Below are 21,793 nucleotides of genomic sequence, written 5' to 3'. Positions count from 1 at the left end.
AGAAATGGACAAATTCTTAGAAAAGTATAACCTTCCAAGACTGAATCAGAAAGAAATAGAAAATATGAACAGACCAATCACAAGTAATGAAATTGAAACTATGATTAAAAATCTTCCAACAAACAAAAGCCCAGGACCAGATGGCTTCACGGGTGAATTCTATCAATCATTTAGAGAAGAGCTAACACCAATCCTTCTCAAATTCTTCCAAAAAATTGCAAAGGAAGGAACACTCCCAAATTCATTCTATGAGGCCACCATCATCCCGATACCAAAACCAGACAAAATGCTACAAAAAGAGAAAATTACAGACCAATATCACTGATGAATATAGATGCAAAAATCCTCAAGAAAATACTAGCAAACAGAATCCAACAAAACATTAAAAGGATCATACACCATGATCAAGTGGGATTTACCCCAGGGATGCAAGGATTCTCCAATATATGCAAATCAATCAACATGATACACCATATTAAGCAATTGAAAAATAAAAACCATATGATCATCTCAATAGTTGCAGAAAAAGCTTTTGACAAAATTCAACACCCATTTATGATAACAACTCTCCAGAAAGTGGTCATAGAGGGAACCTACCTCAACATAATAAAGGCCATATACGACAAACGCACAGCAAACCATTCTCAATGGTGAAAAACTGAAAGCATTTCCTCTATGATCAGGAACAAGACAAGGATTTCCACTCTCACCACTATTATTCAACACAGTTTTCGAAGTCCTAGCCACGCCAATCAGAGAAGAAAAAGAAATAAAAGGAATACAAATTGGAAAAGAAGAAGTAAAACTGTCACTGTTTGCATATGACATGATACTATACATGGAGAATCCTAAAGATGTCACCAGACAACTACTAGAGTTAGTCAATGAATTTGTTAAAATTGCTGGATACAAAATTAATGCATAGAAATCTCGTGCATTCCTATACACTAATGATGAAAAATCCGAAAGAGAAATTAAGGAAACACTCCCATTTACCACTGCAACAAAAAGAATAAAATACCTAGGAATAAACCTACCTAGGGAGACATAAGACTTGTAGGCAGAAAACTATAAGACACTGATGAAAGAAATTAAAGATGATACCAACAGATGGAGAGATATACCATGTTCTTGGATTGGAAGAATCAATATTGTGAAAATGACTATACTACCCAAAGGAATCTACAGATTCAATGCAATCCCTATCAAATTACCAATGGATTTTTTACAGAACTAGAACGAAAAATCTTAAAATTTGTATGGAGACACAAAAAACCCCGAATAGCCAAAGCAGTCTTGAGGGAAAAAAACGGAGGTGGAGGAATCAGACTCCCTGACTTCAGACTATACTACAAAGCTACAGTAATGAAGACAATATGGTACTGGTACAAAAACAGAAATATAGATCAATGGAACAAGATAGAAAGCCCAGAGATAAACCCATGCACCAATGGTAAACTAATCTATGATAAAGCAGGTAAGGATACACAATGGAGAAAAGACAGTCTCTTCAATAAGTGGGGCTGGAAAACTGGACAGCTACATGTAAAAGAATGAAATTAGAACACTCCCTAATACCATACACAAAAATAAATTCAAAATGGATTAGAGACCTAAATGAAGACCAGACACTATAAAACTCTTAGAGGAAAACATAAGAAGAACACTCTTTGACATAAATCACAGCAAGATGTTTTTTGATCCACCTCCTAGAATAATGAAAATAAAAACAAAAATAAACAAATGGGACCTAATAAAACTTAAAAGCTTTTGCACAGCAAAGGAAACCATAAACAAGATGAAAAGACAACCCTCAGATTGGGAGAAAATATTTGTAAACATATCAAAGGACAAAGGATTAATCTCCAAAATATATAAACAGCTCATGCAACCCAATATTAAAAAAAGAAAGAATCCAATTCAAAAATGGGCAGAAGACCTAAATAGACATTTCTCCAAAGAAAACATACAGATGGCCAAGAAGCACATGAAAAGCTGCTCAACATCACTAATTATCAGAGAAATACAAATCAAAAGCACAATGAGGTATCACCTCACACCAGTTAGAATGGGCATCTCAGAAAAGTCTACACACAACAAATGCTGGAGAGGGTCTGGAGAACAGGGAACCCTCTTGCACTCTTGGTGAGAATGTAAATTGATACAGCCACTATGGAGAACAGTATGGAGGTTCCTTAAAAAACTAAAAATAGAATTACCATATGACCCAGCAACCCCAGTACTGGGCATACCCAGAGAAAAACGTAATTCAAAAAGACACATGCACCACAACATTCACTGCAGCACTACTTGCAATAGCCAGGTCATGGTAGCAACCTAGATGCCCATCAACAGACGAATGGATAAAGAAGATGTGGTACATATATACAATGGAATATTACTCAGCCATACAAAGGAATGAAATTGGGTCATTTGTAGAGACGTGGATGGATCTAGAGACTGTCATACAAAGTGAGGTAAGTCAGAAAGAGAAAAACAAATACCCTATGCTAACACATGTATGTGGAACCTAGAAAAATGGTACAGATGAACCAGTTTGCAGGGCAGAAATAGAGACACAGATGTAGAGAACAAACGTATGGACACCAAGGGGGGAAAGTGGCAGGGTGGTGGTGGTGGTGGTGTGATGAATTGGAAGATTGGGATTGACATATATACACCGATGTGTATAAAATGGATGACTAATAAGAACCTGCTGTATAAATAAATAAATAAAATAAAGTTCAAAATTTAAAAAAAAAAAAGAAAAACAAACAAAAATTATTTATAGTCACACCACTTACATTTCTCTTTGATTAAATAATATGATTTTGTGTATTTGTACCTAAACTATCTTATATTCATAAGCAAAATTTAGTCTTATGTGAGATATCTTAGTACATATATTCATAAGGATGAAAGTTCTCCCCAAAATAGAACTTGTAAAGTCCATTGGGGTGATTTCTAACCATTAAGATTTCCATAATAAAGTGCTGGAGATATCCAAAATGAAAGATAAGTAGAACTTGGCACATAAGAAGGGAGGAAAGATACTTACTAATTAAATTCCATCCTGTATTCTTTCTTTGTTCCAAGGTCCTAGGTGCACATCTCCTTATGATTTATAATGACTTGTTCAGTTTGCTTGTAAGTATTCAGGGCTCCTCTGAATGAGGAAATAAGGAGTGCCCTTACCTGAAAATGCCACACTCCTTGGCCTGCCTGCCGCAGATGTGGCTGTCCTCCTGGAACTCCATCTCATGAACACATTAGATCTGGTGTCCCATGACCAGTGGCCAGTGAAAGTGTCCCTTCCTTATAACTGGCTTTCCTGCTTGTTCCTAGTCTCCATGGCTCTGGATTACCCAGGAAGTCCTCGAGGATCTGGTCCTCTTGAGCCACAGAGACATAGACAAGCGGGTTAGAGGGATTGCACTCAAGTCAAGAAAGACTTTCTATTAGCTGGGTGGTCTGGTACAAGAGATCTCATTGTTCACAAGGGTATGTGGAATGGAGGCACCAGCATCACCAGCAGACAGGTATATTAGCAGTCACACCTGTGTTTTCACTGGCTTCCTGTCCAATCACTACTCTTTGTTCACAACAGTCTTTGTGTACATATGGTTACTCTGAGCTCACTCTCTTCCAGATAACCCAAGATCTCTGCACACAAGTGTATTGTGATGACATTCATGACCAACTCAAAGCTAGTGCCCTCCAAAGACCTCTGTTAATATCCATGCTTTACTTGTAAGAAGGGTCACTTCCATCAACACAGATAAATTTATTAATTAGATTTTATTGGAAGGTATAGACATTCACTGGCAGAATAAGAGACACAGACTAGACATACTTCAATTAAATAGGAAGAAAAACCATGGCAGTTCAAGCCCAGAATGACAGGGGCAATATGACAGTGTCATATCAATGAAACAGGCTGAGAACAATGTGTCACAAAGGGTGGATGACTAAAGAAAGATTTCTGGTAAGTAGAATGTCAAAGACAGTGAGTGAGGAGAACCTAAAGACAAACCACTGTCTTTATTCTTCAGCCTGGAGATGAATGAACACAGGAGATAACCACTTCTCCAAAACAATGTGACAAATCTCTAAATCTGCATGATTCATTATTATAAAAATATTTCCTCTAAAAGTTAACTATGTATTTTTAAGTTCATACCAAAATTCTCCAATAAAGGTACATAGGCTTGCAATACCTATGGGAATACTGTCACTAATAAATATGGGGAAATTGCTACTAATACTGGTACCAACAAACTATTAATTTGTATATTTATAGAGCTAACATTTTCAAAAAATAAAAAGAATTTGTGTTAGCTTAGAATGATTTAAGAATACTGTGGTAAATAAAATTAGGAAGACAGATAAAGGAAAATAAGTTACAGGAGATACCCAGGTGTCAGCAGGGGTAAACTCCATGTCCAAAATACACTGATGCAAACAGCTGAAACATGATTCGTTACATAATCTACAATGCACTTGAGAAAAATATAGCAGGTTTTCAGGAAAAGTACAAGTATTACTTAGGTAAACCATAGATGCGTGTGTGTGTGGTGTGTGTGTGTGTGTGTGCGTGTGTGTGTGTGCATGTGCTGAGAAAGAGAGAGAGACAGAGAGATTGAAAGACACACGCCACACACACACAAAGACAGAGAGAAAGAGACAGGGACAGAAACAGAACTAGAAACAGAGACAGAACACTTTTCACATGGCGTCAAATTATTGTGTGTTCTTCTGGACATCTCCAACACGTCCCTAAAGTAATAAGAATGATAAATTTTCAGGCAAATATTATCCTTAAATCATGTCTGTTGAATAGTCCCCATTTGTCAAATCTATTATCGAATTTGCCCCTTAGCACTCACCCCCAAGGTCTCCAGAGGCTGGACACTACAACGAGGCTCCCTAGCCCAAGAGAGACTTCTGGAGGAACTCAAAGCTTTAGAGAGAGTTCGGGGTGTTTATTCCCAGGACCCACTCCCTATTAGGGCCCGGTTTGGCAATGACTTAATTGTTCTACCTGTGGACAGGTCCTGTTGGTCCATTCTGTTCTTCAGCTACAAGCCTCTTCAGGCTTCCTAAGTGAGTCTGCCCCTTGCTCCTTCAGTCCTGGGGCAGTAAAGGCTTTCTGCTATTGCAGACTCTGTGTTGCTTTCCTGTCCCTTGTGAGTTTCCTTTTAATCCCGTGCATATCTTTGTTAATAGTCCCTTAATTAACTGCACTTCAATTACCCCTCTTGAGTGTTTTTAATATCCAGGACCCTGACCAGTAAATTATGGAAAATGTTATGCTCTTTTAGATCTCAAATGTCTATCTAACTAGGGAGGGCACAATAGTTTTCTAGCAAATTTCCATATGGCTAAAGTACTAAGTGTTAAATATTATAGATATTGATAATCCTAAAACAAAATCAAGGAAAAGTATGAGTTTAATTTCCATTTGATGTGCAGATAAATGCAGCATTCTTTGATTTGCACCATGGATAGCTCTATTTTGTTCATGTCGGTGTGTTTGTAGGCCCATCAAAGTAATACCGGTGCTCAGAGAGGTTAAATGCAGATGATAGGAAATTGGACTAAAGCTTTCACCAGGAACAAATGAGTAAGGAAACATAAAAACTGAATATTCCTGGGGCATATTGAAAAAAAATTCTGAAGTAAATTTTGGTCTTGAGTTTTCCAACTAAAGGAGTAAATCATACACTTCGGTGCACCAGAAGTGCCAAAAGTGCCAATTGTGGTTTCACATGCCACAACTGGCACTTAAATAACTACGAGGCAGAAAAAGAAACATGTTACATACATTGTGCAGATAAGGTATTACATGACTCTCCCAAATGTAGACCAAGTTCATTGATAAACCAACATACCTGAATTACAGTTAAGAACTTTTTCTTCACAGGATTCTTCCTCATTCTTAGAGGGATCTAGAATACCATTCTATGTACTGGATTTCCAACATCTAAAGATATGTGATATCTTTTCGCAATGGGTGACTAATTTGATCACATTGTACCTCAAATATTAAACAGATATATGCTTAACTAATACTCTAATAATGACAATTGATTCTGTCTTTACAAAGCTTTGTATTTGATGACACTGCTATGTCCTAGCTGGTGAACTCATTAGAAAGACTCTTAGGTAACAGCATCAAGGTCAGGAATCGCTACCTTCTATTAGAAAGAAACCTGGATATTATAAAATTGACTTCCATTTGAAAGATTTTAAAAACTGATAAAAATGAGAAATTATTATTTTAAGATTAAGGGATTCAGGTTTAGAGAGAGGTACAGTGACTTATCCAGGGTCACACAATAAAGTGGTAGTAGAGATGTGACTCAAACGCTCCAGGTTAGTGTTCTTTATTGTTAATTCAGAGCACTGAACAAACCAGAGAAAAAGATAAGCCTTAAGGATCACATAAAATATTAATAATTTTCATAATTGCTTCATTTGTGTCCAAATCTTTCATGGCTGGTAAACCAAGCTCAGAAGTAGAAGTTTCGTCTGATTTAGTCAACTGTACTGTATTCTATAAGTCAATTTTAATGACCCTGTAAGATCTTTCATCACAACCTAGATGAAATGCTCTATAACTTGAAACAGGCTTTACTTCACTTTCTACCTCTACTACCAACTAATCTTTAGCATAGTTTTTCTTTGGGCCCCATCTTTTCCACCAATAATAGGAACAGTTTATATTAGATAATAATGGGGGTCTTTCCAGTGTAAGCATTTCATATATTTTTAATAATTTTTCAAGTAGGAAAAATTTCTACATGCTAAAGGCTGCACTATCTGTGAAAATCCCAAATATGATGAAATTTTCCCAAATATGTCAATGGAACACTGAATGGAATTTCTACTTGAATCAGTCACCCTGTGATTATTTTTGATGTCATCAAAACAAACTCTAAGCTTAGCCTTATACCATTCAATACAGTATAAAACTATTTTCCTAAATCAGCTGCCTATTCCATCTCCAGGACTGCTGTAAATTTTCACAGGATTAAAATATTTGAAAGAATCACCTTTGAAGTCTGAGACCACTCTGGATTTCACAATCCACATGGTCATTTGATTAGCTGTTCAAATATTGGAAATTTTGCTAATATTAAAATTATGTTTTTGACCCATAAAATGTGTTTCTTTTCTCCCCACTCAGACTTAAATAAGCAGGATTCTTATGTAGGATATTTCAAAACAAAATCTCATTAAATTTCTCTGCGTGGAAAACAAAGCTAGGGAATCATTGGCAAGTTACAGGGAAAAGGTTGGAAAATTACACACATTTTAGGAAGATTATACTCTTTGAAAGAGGACCATTTAAAAACATTGAGTGACTATTTTCAGGAAGAAAATTCAATGGAAAATTATCCTTTGTTCCCATCTCTCTGTCACATCTCCTGCCAAAGAGCTAATTCTTGGTATCAGTATATTTAGTCATTTTGTGGTGCTGGTAATGACCTCAAAACTCTAAATGCTTCCTGGGAACAACAAGAGATCCACAATGAGTTCATTCCTGCACTAATGGACGCAACCTCAGTTTTATTTTCAAGTGAATTTCTTGAGCTGATCACATCTCTCTCTAAATTGCAACAAAATGATAATTGGAGTTAAGAGATCTATCTTCTGGTAAAAGTGAAACTGAAATTACATACCTTGATTTAAAGTTATCAGGTGGCATGAGTTCCAAAGTATGAGTTGGTCCATATAGGTTTACAACATATAATTTGATTGTTGGGTTCACTTGACCTGCCTTTGAGAAAATGAAAGTTGCAATGCAAATACATTATTAGAATATATTGAGAAAGAAAGAAAATGCATTTTTTAATAGATCTTTATTGGAGAATAATTGCTTCACAATACTGTGTTAGTTTCTGTTGTACAACAAAGTGAATCAGCCATATGCATACATATATCCCCCATCCCCTCCCTCTTGCATCAACCTCTTATCCCACCCCTCTAGGTCATGGCAAAGCACCGAGCTAATCTCACTGTGCTATGCTGCTGCTTCCCACTAGCTATCTATTTTACATTTGGTAGTGTATATATGTCGATGCTACTCTCACTTTGCCCCAGCTTCCCTCCCCCACCCCTGACACCATGTCCTCAAGTCCATTCTCTGTCTACATCTTTATTCCTGCCCTGCCACTGGTTCATCAGTACCAACTTTTTTTTTTTTTTACATTCCATATATATGAGTAAGTCAGAAAGAGAAAAGAAAATGCATTTTGATTCTTTTACAATTTTGTGTTAGAATGGGCAAAAAAGTTTAATTTCTCTAAAGTAGAAATGATTTTAAATGCAACAACATGATTGCTTTCAATTGTTTTTGTAGATTGCTGCTTCTCTAGCACTTTAGTCAGACAATTAAAGGTGACAGAAAATCATGATGACTTTACTCATTAGGCAATGCTCTGTGTTCTTCCCCTAGAATGACACCAGAAGGGCTGGCTTTACAAAACAACTAGTAGATAAAGCAGCTGCTCACACTATAGGATATGAAAAGCAAAGGGAAGAAAGCTTGGCTAATTTAAAAAAAAAAAAAAAAAAAGAAGAAAGAAAAAGAAAACCTACCCTATCCCAGTGCCACATGTTTAAAATTCCACAATACCTAATTTCTTCCATGCATTAATCATCATAGGTTTTCTTTTAAATTATAATGAATACTAAATGAGGTATAAACGTCCCTTGGGATGTGGACCATGGAGCAGAATGCCCTCACTATGTACCTGGCATGAAGACTAGAAAGGCAGTGGTAAGAAAATGTAATTTGAGTTTATTAAATCGAAATTTATGAAATAATAACTAGTCTGTATAGTAGTTCGTATGTTTCTGGCTCCTACTATGTGTTAAAGCAGCACATGAATTATCGTATTCTATGTTCCTACTACAGTCCTAAGACTTATTTATAACCATTTTCCGATGAAAATGGAGAAGCTTAGCAAATTGTGCAGGGTGAAACATCCAATAACTGAGGGAGCTAGTATTTAACCCCAGGATGCTCTTAACTGCTCTAGGTTTGCTTCCATTCATTCCTAGGACTTCAAAGTTTTTCTAAATACACTGTGAACTCTTAGCGAGCAGAATGGGAACTTATGCCAATATATCTCAAGCATGTAGGATGAACGAATGAAAGAATGTTTATGTGAATAAATAATTAACAGAATCAATTGGCTACGTGTGGCTCAATGTGTTTCTAAACAATACACCAGTATCATTGTGGTGTAGCTGCTTTGTGAAGAGAAGACCATGTGAGATATACAGAGAAGGACAAGGAAATTAAAAGCGAGTTGAATTAAAAGACCTGACAAAAATCTAAAGGGAATGATAAAAGTGATTTAAAGATACCAAAGAAAGATTCAGGGCTTCCCTGGTGGCGCAGTGGTTGAGAGTCCGCCTGACGATGCAAGGGACACGGGTTCGTGCCCCAGTCCGGGAAGATCCCACATGCCGCGGAGCGGCTGGGCCAGTGAGCCATGGCCGCTGAGCCTGTGCGTCGGGAGCCTGTGCTCCGCAACGGGAGAGGCCACAACAGTGAGAGGCACGCGTACCGCAAAAAAAAAAAAAAGAAAAAGAAAGATTCATGTTCAAGGAATTGGTACTGACAAAACCCAGAGTTAAATCAGGAGAGAAGCAACATAATGCATTCCACCAATAATCAGTAATAGCTCCTCAAGAATGTTTTGTTAAGTTATTAAAAATAACGAACATGGAGGGGAGGAGGAGGGATGAATAGACGAAGTAACAGGATTTGTAGAGCAGTGAAAAATACTCTGTATTTTTCATTACACATATGTCCAAAACCATAATGCATAAGAACAAGATGGAACTGTAATGTAAACTCTGTACTTTGGGTGATTATGATGTGTCAATGGAGCTTCGTCAATTATATCAAACACACAACTCTGATGGGGGATGCTAAGTGGGAGCTGGGGGTATATGGCACAAATATCTTCCGTCCTCTCAAGTTTGCTATGAATCTTAAACTGCTCTTAAAAAATAAAGTCTTCATTAAAAAAATGACTAGCACGTCTGTGGGAGCATATCACACACATCAGAAGTTTGATCCAAAGAAAGGGGTCCAGAAAGGCTTTCATTTTAGAAATGCAGTGACTATAAAGAGAGATTATGAAAATGGTTCATATGATAAAGGGCTTCCTGGAAGATAAGCTATGAGCCTGCCTCACAGAGAAGGCTCAGGCGTCAAATTTTGTAAAGCTTTTTATTGCTCTAAAACCCTCCAGTGCTTGGGTTCATCTGTCTTGGGCAATTTAGCCTTCTACCTCATTTAGGAGGTCCCTTTCACATCACTTTTGTTTTAATTCCATTGCCATGTTTCTCCCTGAAAGTATTGGTCTTTCTCTGTATTTTTTGAGTCTAACCATTTCTCTAGCTTGATCAGGTATGTTAAAATTTAGAGCTGGGGCAGAGTATTTAGCAGGTCATTCAAAGTTCTTTTTTTAAACCAGCAGCATCAATTAGAACCATAGAAACACAAATTCATGGGCCCCAAACGGACGGACCTATATTCAGACCCAGAATCAGAATCTTTGGGTGTGGACCTAAAAATCTGTGTTGTAAGAGGATTTCCAGATGATTCTAATTAATATGCAAATGTTGCTAAGACACTGATATATGTGCATATATCTATATATAGATATATACTACTGCTCAGCAGTTATTAAAGGTGAACTTGCATGAAAATCATCCAGAGGGCCTGGAAAGCTAATTAAACCACTGACCGCTGAAGCCTACCTCCAGCATCTTTAATGTCTAGATGGGACATGAGAATTCACATTTCTAATAATTTCCCAGATGAGGCTGACATTGCTGGTAAAAGGGCAACATTTTGAGAACTGGTTCAGTTTAATCTACGAATCAGAGAAATCTGGGTTCAAGTTTGACTGTTATTTATTGGATATGGACCATGGACAGGATGTTAAATATCCTCAAGTATTATTTTATTTGATTCTCAAAAATGAGACATTTCTCTGAGAATACGTCACAGTCAGAAGTTTTGAGCCAAAGTAGATTTCCTTTCAGTGGAAAAAACCATCTCATACTTTTGTTATATGGACTAACAAAATGATGATTTTCAAAAGTGCCAAAAAATAGTATATACTTAATTACATAATTAATTAACTCATGAATTAAAAATAATGGTCAGACACTGATTTTTCTAGTGAGTGAAAAACTGTGTTCATATTTTTTATCTTTCAAAAAACTGATTAAAGAAAAAGAGAAATTAAATTAAATTTGATCAATTTTTATGAATTCTTATCAGTGATGTCTTATTTCATGACATACTTTGTCAAAGATATACACAGTTATTACCACATATTAAGGCAGTTTTTTTCAGGTCTTATAGGACTATCCAGGATCACTGGTATCCCAATTAGCTTTCACATGAAAACAAATTAAAGGTTGTGTACACACCATGAGTCTAAAAGTCCATGATTGAAGTACAAGATAAAGTTAGAAAGCCATTACTATAATAAAGCATTTATGAAAAATGCCAACTAATTTATTATATGAATTTAAAATACTTTCAGATTCAAATAATAGGAAAGTTTGGAGCCATCATTAAACAAGAGGATCATTGATAAATGAAAACATAACCACTTAACATCCGTTTGGTTCAAAGGCAATGCAAGTTTGTTATCTCTCTCTGAATTTGTATGAAATTACTGGAACTGAAAGAAAGTAAAGAAATGAAAACATCTAAAAAAAAGAGTTGTGTATACCTATGGTCAGTTTTAGACAAAAAACCAAACATTAAGCTCTTTCCAAAATTCAGCTCTCTAGCATTCTATAATCTCCATTTGATTTCTTTCCTTGGAGTTTTGAAATTAAGTGCACATTGCAAGTTCATTTGTACCCTTTAATATTTGAATTGTTTCAATAGTTTGCAAATTAGAGGAGTTCATCTATTCGCTTTTTAACAGTCTAATTTGCTACAAAGACTGCAAACCCATAGAATCCTTCCTCTATGATTCTGAAACACAAGCCTCAATAATACTTAACCTTATTTTACTGGCAACCAAACTGTCATTAAATGAGATAATGTTTTAATTAAGAAGATTAACCTGAGTTGCTGAGATAGAACTGTGCATCTTTTTTGTGCTGAATTGCTAATGATAGGGTATTTATAAATTCTGAATTATGCTGAATTAAGCAAAATACAAATATATTTGTTTAGTGTAAGTATTTCGTTAGTAAACCTGACCACATTGGGTATTTGCTGCACTCGTTTTAATCTAGTTTAATTTGAAGCACAATTTAGTGTGAACTCTATGCATTACTTCGATGTCTAAAGCACCACTTTTTGGAAGTTTATTGCATAAGTAAGAACAAATCAAAACAACACATTTGTTAGTGGAAAAACTAACAAACATTTTTTTTAAACCAGAGTAGAAAATAATGAGACTGAAAATTCAAGTAATAGACCGAAAATTATTCTGAAATTTATTCTGAGAACAAGGATGAAAACACAGACCTAGTTTCTTTGAGTCCTGTTGTCTTAAGCACCTGGGCAGATATTTCTACTGACAGCCACGTGAGGACTTGGGATTCTTTCTCTTTGGCCACTATAACATTTGTCTTTATTTTTAATACTCCTCAATGGTAGTCATTAATATACACTCAGGACCTTCATTATGTATTACATACATCATTTATTAAATATACAGGCTAAGAATTTTACTCATACAGAGCTGAGTCATTTGCAGTTAATGGAGCAAAGAGAGCTCCACATCTATTCGTTAACCTGACAAGGAGATATTTTGATTCTAGCTACATCTTCTGAGATACAAGTTAACCTACGGTAGTTTTAGACAGAAAGAGAGAGAGAGACAGAATCAATAAACTTGAGTTATTTCTCTGTTCTCTAAATAACTATGACTTTTATAAAAGGACTTAGCCTTTTAGAAGCTTAGTTGGCCCAATTGTAAAACAGAGGCACTTGTGAAGACGGCCGAATGAAGAAAAAACGTGAAAAGTCTCCCTGAAAATATATAGCATATTATTAGCACACAGGATCTACCCATTTAGTAAACAAACATTATTATTATTTTATGCCTAGCTTTACTATTAAGGAATATTAATTAATTAAATAATAACTTATTAAATAAAAACAAATTGTCTAGGTTTGTCAACCCAGTATCTTCTGACTTACTGATGACTTATTTAGATTTTCTCAGATGTTTCTGTATGTCCATTTGTTTGCCTTAGTCTTGATAAAATTATAAGGCCTAGGAGTGTCCAAGTTCAAGCACCAAGAGTCCGTAACTGAGAAGGCAACTCGAAGATGCAGCTATTACATATGGCTCTTCTGTGTGAATCCTAAAATCCCCACTCCTCTTGGAAAATGAATTACAGAAAGTGGTCCCTTGCCTGGGGTTGATTTTATTCCGTTTGTGCAATGCACACACTGAACAGCTCTGAGTGACTGTCTTGCCCATTGACATGTGCTTTTCACAGTATGGACCCATTCTTCATTTTGTATTTACATTGTCAGGTGAACTTTCATTATTATAAGTAAATCAAATGGGGTGAGAATATATTTCAAAAATCTTTTAATTTTTTCTCTGGAAAAAATAACTGGTACAGGTATGTTGTACCCGCACAAACTGTCATACATAAAACATGGCTAAATCTACAACTGGAGAAGACATAAGTACTCTTCTTGGAGTACCATACGAACGTCTTGGGAAATATAATTATTCTGTTGTTAGGTCAAATTGCCATTTTTTTCCTGAAGAGCACTGAGTATACGTGCTTTCAGATCTATGTCCAGAGAAGACCCTAAAAATAATATTTCAAAATCATGGAATCTTATTCCTCTCAAACCTGCCGTCTTCCGTAGCTGTCAATCAGTCACTCTGTTACTACAACCTATTGGAAGGAAGATAGGATGGGGAGAAAGATAGCACAGAATCTCCCTGAGGAAACAGGCTTCGCAGCCCTGACTCTCCATATTCACTACTTTCCTTCCTCCTGTCCCCACCTTGGATAACTTGAGTCTTGTAGATGATTGGAAAATGAGGAAAGTCATTCCCCCCAACCATGCCTTCATTGCAGGAGTAGAAAAATACACGTGATGGATAATTTTTCCAGTACTCTGCCCAGTTAAGGTACTGCACAAACTTAAAGGTATAAAACCTATTGTACTTTGGAAACACAAGGTACAACTCACTAAAGAAATGGCTTAATAAAGACTTCTAAATGAAATCAGCAGCCTTCTCTTACCTCATTAAGAGCTAAAATGTATAAACTTGAATTTTAAAAGTTTTCTATAAGACATCCTTACATGATTAATGCTTGCGGGGGGGCTCACTTTTTTTTGTTTTGTAAACATGGGGAAAATAAACTTTAAAGCAAGAGACCTTAAATAATTAACGATGACGTATAAGAGAAAAACCAATACACTCCAGATGGTTCCACAGCCTGCTTTCAGAGGCCTCACCCAACACTTAAAAATAGTTTTGCTATCTGGGCAGGGTTTCCATATTCGCTTCACTCAATAAAACAATTCCATCTATTCCAGCTAGGCCTGGCTATGGTTCTACCCCAGCATTTGATAAAGTATGTTCTGCCAAAATAATACTGGTGCTAATATTAATACTGATAAATTCTCTATGGTTAGTCTATTCTTTATTGGTGATTCTTTATGTTCAGTCTTTATTTATTTATTTATTTTTTTTGCGGTACGCGGGCCTCTCACCGCCGCGGCCTCTCCCTTTGTGGAGCACAGGCTCCGGACGCGCAGGCTCAGCGGCCACGGCTCACAGGCCCAGCCGCTCCGCGGCATGTGGGATCTTCCCGGACCGGGGCACGAACCCGTGTCCCCTGCATCGGCAGGCGGACTCAACCACTGCGCCACCAGGGAAGCCCTAGTCTATTTTTTATTGAGATTATTTATGCTTAGTCTATTCCTTACTAGGGATTCTTTATGCTCAGTCTACTTTTTTAGGAGATTTATAATACACATTAGCAAGCAGTATATTAAGTGCTCTAAGAAATCATCTGGAAAAAAGCTAGATTTTTTTTTTTTAAACTGAGAATTCCCAACTTATTTGACTGTGACACTTTTTGCGCCTGTATAATAGCTATTAACAACTCACAGAATATACCTTGGAGAAACTTTTGCCCTGGGATCAATGCTGCTTCTTATGTTTTCTCACCCTCTTTTCAATTAGGAAGGTGAGGGATAAAGAATGAGAGCATCAAAGTGAAAGAAATACAGCAAAAGTTCCTGCACCCTTGAATCATCTTTAGCTGTTCATACACAAGCACTGCGCACAGACCGCTGCAAGCTCTCAGAATGATGACTCTGTCGACCGGTAAGGGGGCTTGTTTTATTCTCCAAAGACAACTTGTTCATGAACTGAGAATACTATCAATCAAGTCACGGGCACACAGAGAGGGGGGACAAACAGGGCTTCCACTTCACTTACCTTAGGGTATGGATACTTCTTTCCTTTGGGATACAAAGCTCCAGTAAACCGGGGGATAACCATGTTAGGCACCAAGGAATCATTTATCATCAGGAAGGCAAGCCTTTCTCCATCTGGTGACCACCAGTGGGCGATGTGAGAATGCAGAAGTTCCTCTAGAATAAACGAGTGTTATTTGAAAACAACTGTAGATGTGGGTTCAGTGACCCACAAACATCTGTCCTTGAAATCTTCATTGGACATAAATCTTTTCTATACAGTGTGGTGGATTTTATCAACTTCATGAAGAATTCTGTATTTCTGAGCTACCCTTTTGATCCCAAGAAAAGGAGATGCAAAGAAAGGAAAGAATAAAGCAGTGAAGTCAGGATTTCATGGATTGTCAACAATGTGAACAGAGGAGATGAAAGCACTATCAGAGTAAAAAGAATGAGAACAGTAATTGAAGACTGAAACATGGCATAAAACCATATTCGTGTCGTTATTCATTCATATCTGCATTCAGTCCTATTTCCATCCTCTCATCATCAAACAAGTGGAATACCTACTAGATTCGTTAAACTATTCTAAGCTCTAAGGAAATAAAATTTAAAAAAATATACTGGATATCTTTCACGTGACCCCCGATCCACTATCCACTTTTCTACACCTGATTTCTGGCCCAGGAAATTAACCTGTATGAACTATATCAAAAGGGCTCCCATGCTCTCTAGAGCATGGCCACTATGGTACTGTGGCAAGAGATTAGAAGAAGGAGAGTAAAGTCAGAGTATGTATTCCCTTGGCTCTGTCCTGAAATGTCACCTGAGGCTTGCTGAGTGCTTTAAATGATCTCACAACTCCTATCAATGCAGCCTCATCTACACAATTTTCTCCTTTTGTATCTGATCATGGCTCACTTCTATCATCATAGGGGTACACATTGCCTGGCTGCTACTAGTCTAGATTATAGTTCTGTCATTTATGGATCCCCTATACCTTCACCTCTGTAAATTATCTTTTTGTAAATAAATAGTTTTCAAATTATTGAACATGCTAACTCTTTTCCTTTTAAGACCCTAACATAATACCAGCAGTAAACTCAGAAAAGACACCTACACAATTAGATTTTGAGATTAGGTTGGAGACCTTTGATGTAATAATAACTTTTATGGGGGGAATTGGGAGCATAGATAATCCATAGCAAGGGATGGAATCATGAATAATCAATTGTCACTGGTGATGACATAGAATAAAATGCAGCTAGAGAGGAAAAGCGTTTGGAGGACAAGTGATGGTGACACTCAGTTGCTACAAAAACGACAACGATAAAGATTATAAGTGAAGTTCTTATGACACCTCAGAGGGAGTACATAGGAATAAACAGAAATTGAAATCATGCCAACTAAATTAGGAAAACACAAAAGGTCACCATGGCAACTTTGGGGTCCCTATCTTCTGTAGTTGAAGAGCAGATGTGGCTGAGGTCCGAGAGAACATAGAAAGTGTTGCAGAGGTGCAACACAGATTAGGGTCTCAACTTCACTTGTGTTTTAAAGCTAAGACAGCAATATTGGGAGAGAAGTATTGGGAGCCTGACAAATAGGCTAAGGATGCTTGGGTAGATGTGTGCAGCACACTTACTGCTTTCTGGACCAGTCTCATAAATAACACATTTTATAGTGGAATGTCGGCTGAAGATTTTGAACCTCAAAATTTCCACAAGTCTTGCTGACTGAAGCAACCTCTGTACAAGGGAGCTAGACCTTCTCTGCATAAAGGCAGAGTGAAAGAGTAATTCCTGTAAATTTTAAGAGGCTGCATCCCTAGGGAAAAGGTTAGAGATGTAGTAGCCTAGGATACACTGGGATATCTATTAAAAAGTGAGGAAATTTGTTGGGATTATATTTATTTAAAAGTAAAGAGGGCCTGTACTCTGGATTTTGAAGAACACCGTAAACTACATTCACATGTGCTGACCTGTTTTGTTCCCAGGTAACCTCTAAAACTGCCAGTTCTGAGAAGAACCTGAGCAGGAGAGGGCTGTGCAGCAGACCAAGGCCATGGTCCAATCTTTCCTACCATCTTCACCCTGTGACCCAGCAGATACGATGGTAATCCAAGTGTCTTTCCCAAACAGAGATGTTGTGTGAAGCTTCCGGCAATCACCGTATGACAATCAGAGCACAGGCATTACAAGCTTTAGGGAAAGGCCATTTTCTCCTGTGGCGATAAATATTCCCCAATTCAAAAGCAGCTCTCTACTGAGCTATGGTAGAAATAATTAGCCTGACCATGGGATACCAAGTGACTATGCAACCCAAACTGTCCATCTTATCTGATTCACTGACCATAAAACTAAACACATACAGCTATATTCCACTATAAGATAGAAGTGGTTTATAAGGAACTGGACTAGAACGTATAAGTGAACTGCCCATCGTACTGCATCCTCTGCTTCATCCTTTCTCCTTCATTTCACGTCTATGCCTCAGGATGCCTATGCCTCTGACATCCTGACATAAGCTGGCAGAGGAGGAGTAAATGTAGGCCTGGTTTATGGGCAGGTTTGCGTGATGTACTTGAACACACTGGAACTGGACAGGCTCTGCGCTATAATCTTACCCAGGAGTGGCCTAAAAAGACTATAATAGACATAAATCCTCCCAGTTGGAAGACTTTTAAACAAGATAATTAGCTTTCTGCTTCTTACGGAAGGAGACTTGGCCTGAAGCATAGGTCCATCCAGACTCATGCACAGTGACTAATAAATGGTCACCTGATCAGATATGGAAAAGTAAAATCACAGAATGAGTGACAGGAAGTCTAGGGAAAATAAGTGCATGGACTTGTCAGGAGGGGTAAAAATGTAAAAATGTGAGGATAGTAGTGTCCACCAGGGCACATCCATAGCAGAGGCGGCTCTCAATGACCAGATGGACAGTATGACCACCGAGTGCATGCCAGTTTGTCTCTCGCTGCCAATGATAATGATCATTACTAAACACTTGACATGGCATTATTTCCCAGCTGGCCCAGCTGACTACCTGGCGACAGGTGGATTACATGGTAACTCTTCCATCAAGAAAGGGTAGAATTTTGCCATAACAGAAATCGATACATATTCTAGATATGGACATGTCTTTGCTGCCTGTAGTCCTATCAGCACTGCTGTTCGTGGACTTACAGAATAACTTATCCATTACCGCAATAAGCCACACTGTGTCACCTCCGAACAGCAAATATTTTACAGCAAAAGGAAGGCAATGGACTCAGAATGGCATTCACTGATTTCTTCATGCTCCCCACTAGCCAGGCTTGATAGAAGAGTAAAATAGTCTGCTCTACCTCGATTTAGGCACTATTTTTTGACAACATCCTTGAAGTTGGGATGTTATCCTCCAGATACTAGTGTCCTGCTTAATGTCCACCAGAGCACATTCATAGCAGAGGAGGTTCTGTGTCCGCCTGCATAACCAGGAAGCACAGATCTAGGAGCTAAGGGGTGGAAGTGTAGTGTTCTCTTTCACTATCACATCGATAATCTACTGGACACAACATTCTGTTTCTTATCCTCATGACAATGGGCTTGGTGGTTGCAGAAGTCCTAATACCTAAGGGAGGATTGCCTCCAAACAAGGAAAATAGTCACAGTTCTGTTCCTCTGAATTAGAAGCTGAAATTTTTCCCTGACCATTTTGGGCTCAGTGTGACTGGAAAAATAAACTGACAGAAAACACAGTCACTGTGCGGGGTCAACGATTAATATCATCTGCCAGGAAGAAAATGTGCCTTTACTATATAAAGAAGGAAAAGGAAGAAGACATTTGGAATTTAGCAAATTCACAAATACCCTTTTGTCTAATTCCATCTCATTTTCCAGTTCCACATTTCTACATGCCAATTTCCATTTCAATGGAAAACTAAAACGGTAGCAACCTAGTTATTAAGAAGAGGAAGCAAAGGAATAAGATTTGGCAGGAATAAAGTTTTGGTTTGATGCACCAGGTAAATGACCTATCTAGTCAAAATGCTGACTGAAGGTAAATGGAAAAAGGAATGAACAGTTCAGGAAAGGAGCTATGATTACCAATTAAGGCCATATGATAAGTTATTTCCTTTCTTAATGGGGCCATTTCCCCCCAAACCTTATACGGAAAACACAGATACTGGCTGTCAATTTCAGACAGGTATGTAACTGGACTAACATCACTCTACAATGAAACGGCAGCAGATGAGACTCTGTGTGTTCCTCTTCTGGGGCCACAAACTTTTCATTTGAATAATAAGAACATCCCCATGGTGTCTGAGTTTAAAAACTCAAAGTGTGGCCAATATGAAGCCAGGCAAATCAAATAAAGAGAAAAAAGTTAGTGCATGGTATTTATTTTGTTGGTTTCCACCCATGGAAATCATGTGGGTTTGGCTGTCTTCTTCAACCAAAACTCACTGCTTCTCATACTGTGAAAACTCCAGGGCTCCCTCCTTCTAGGCCCTAGTAACAGCTGCCCCCCTTCCCTCTTCAGGTATTAACGGCTAAACCATTACTGGCCACAGGTTGTATATTCCTTGTCTTTTACAAGTGGCCTCTTCATAGATAAAGCTGAATACTATTCTGAATGGGCCATTTTTTTTCCAGTAGTGATCCTGACCCTGATTTACTCAAGTAACTTAACATTCAGGTGAGGAGACATGAGTGAGCCACATAACACTGGAGAAAAAACATGCTGCCAATTGAGTGCACGTAAACTCTAAGTCTTGTAAGACCTGTAGGTACAGAGAGCTCAGATTGTGTTGCCCAAAATCAACACTCAGGGTTTCTAAGAAGCAGGTTCTATCCTGGGTGCTGAAGTACGCGTACACAAGTACTTCCCAAGAATGAGAATGGCCCCAATTTGAGAGCACCATTCAGTAGAAACTGGACATCATCTACCTTTATTTATGTTAGAGTGATTCATGCCTAAAGTTGTTCCTCACAAAAATGATAAAAGAGCAAAGTAGTATATACAAAGAGTTATGTGACTTCCTTCAGGTATATAAAAAAAGCTACCCGAATAGAAAGTAGATAAATAAAAGAATCTTTAATATGCATTTGCTTAAAAGTCCTCTTGAACAAGGCACACATTCTTTAATTGCAACTAGTAGGGACTTTTACTCATGGATTGAAACTTCCTGTAATCAGATTATTTACAAACAATGTACTTTTACACATTGCATTCCATTCCATTTCAATGTAGGCGTGGCTCTTCAATGTCTTTGTTACACTGATTTAGAAAATCTCACGGCAGAGCAGATGGAGTTCTCAACACATGTGGTTTTATATCACAGACACTTAAAAATATGGCCTCAACACAAAGAACTCACAGAAAATTAACTCATATACGACCATTGTGTTCAGATTAACAAGCAATTCCGAAAACTAAGCTGATTTTATCCATTTGTAGTTTATCAACTTAGATAGCATTTCCTGAGGATCTACTGTCAGCCCTGGGTTTTGGTTGATTTTTTTCCCCTTATTGCCTGTATCTTACTGTCAACTTTCTTGACAGAATTGTCTATGTTCATAACCTTCTCACTTCCCATTTACAGCTCCATCCACTGCAGGCTTGCTTCTGGCACCACCACTTGACTGATTTTGTTCTAGTCAAATTCTGGTAGCAAATCAAACAGTAACTTTGGAATCCTTAGCTTGTTTGACCTCCTGAGACTTAGCATTGTTGTTTATCATCCTATCTTCCTCTGGCTTCCATGGCTGCATCTCTAATCTTTTTTTCTTTTATATGTCACAGTTCAGTTTTACTGGGATTTAGTAAGTACTCAGTAAATATTTGTTGAATCAATGAATGGATGAATGTGACTTCCTGTGTCTATGAGAAGGCACAAAAAAAAGTGAATACAGGCATTTTGCATTATTCTCACCAAATAACAAAAAAACAACAATCCCAATTTGTTGATAAGCATATTGTTTATCTTGTAATTTTCTTCTCTCACCTCTTTATTCTTGTCATTCTTAAAGCTCAATGCAAAAACCATTTCTTCTATAAACCACTCTATATTCCCGCAACGCATCAGAATTAATTCTATTTATACATATATTTAATACGATGACATGTAGTTCTATTTATATTTCTATTTACCATGCTTCAAATGGTTCATTGTATAATAGCTGGTTATAGTTTTTCTCTCCATTTAGTTGGAAATACCCAAAACATAGAAACCCATATTCCTCATTGTATTGCTCTCAGATGATGTCTGACAAATATATGTGCTCAGTAACTGTTAGATTGAATTTCAAAGAAGGATTCCTTTAAAATACGAGATTCTAAAAT

General features: G+C 37.4%; 1 protein-coding gene across 4 annotated transcripts in view; it reads right to left on the bottom strand.

The window, feature by feature from the left end:
- The window catches only part of DPP10 (dipeptidyl peptidase like 10), a 1,292,066-nt gene that overhangs the window by 104,102 nt on the left and 1,166,171 nt on the right, over positions 1–21,793 (bottom strand). For all 4 annotated transcript variants that reach the window (XM_030843834.2, XM_060302530.1, XM_030843833.2 and 1 more), the window contains 2 exons: positions 15,486–15,640; positions 7,686–7,783 (listed from right to left, as the gene is read on the bottom strand). In XM_030843834.2, the coding sequence (XP_030699694.2) occupies positions 7,686–7,783; positions 15,486–15,640 (253 nt within the window). The remainder of the gene's footprint in view (positions 1–7,685; positions 7,784–15,485; positions 15,641–21,793) is intronic.

The sequence above is a fragment of the Globicephala melas genome, chromosome 7 (genome assembly GCF_963455315.2).
Source record: "Globicephala melas chromosome 7, mGloMel1.2, whole genome shotgun sequence".
In the NCBI taxonomy this organism is placed as follows: domain Eukaryota; kingdom Metazoa; phylum Chordata; class Mammalia; order Artiodactyla; family Delphinidae; genus Globicephala; species Globicephala melas.
This window is presented reverse-complemented; position numbering and strand designations above follow the sequence as displayed.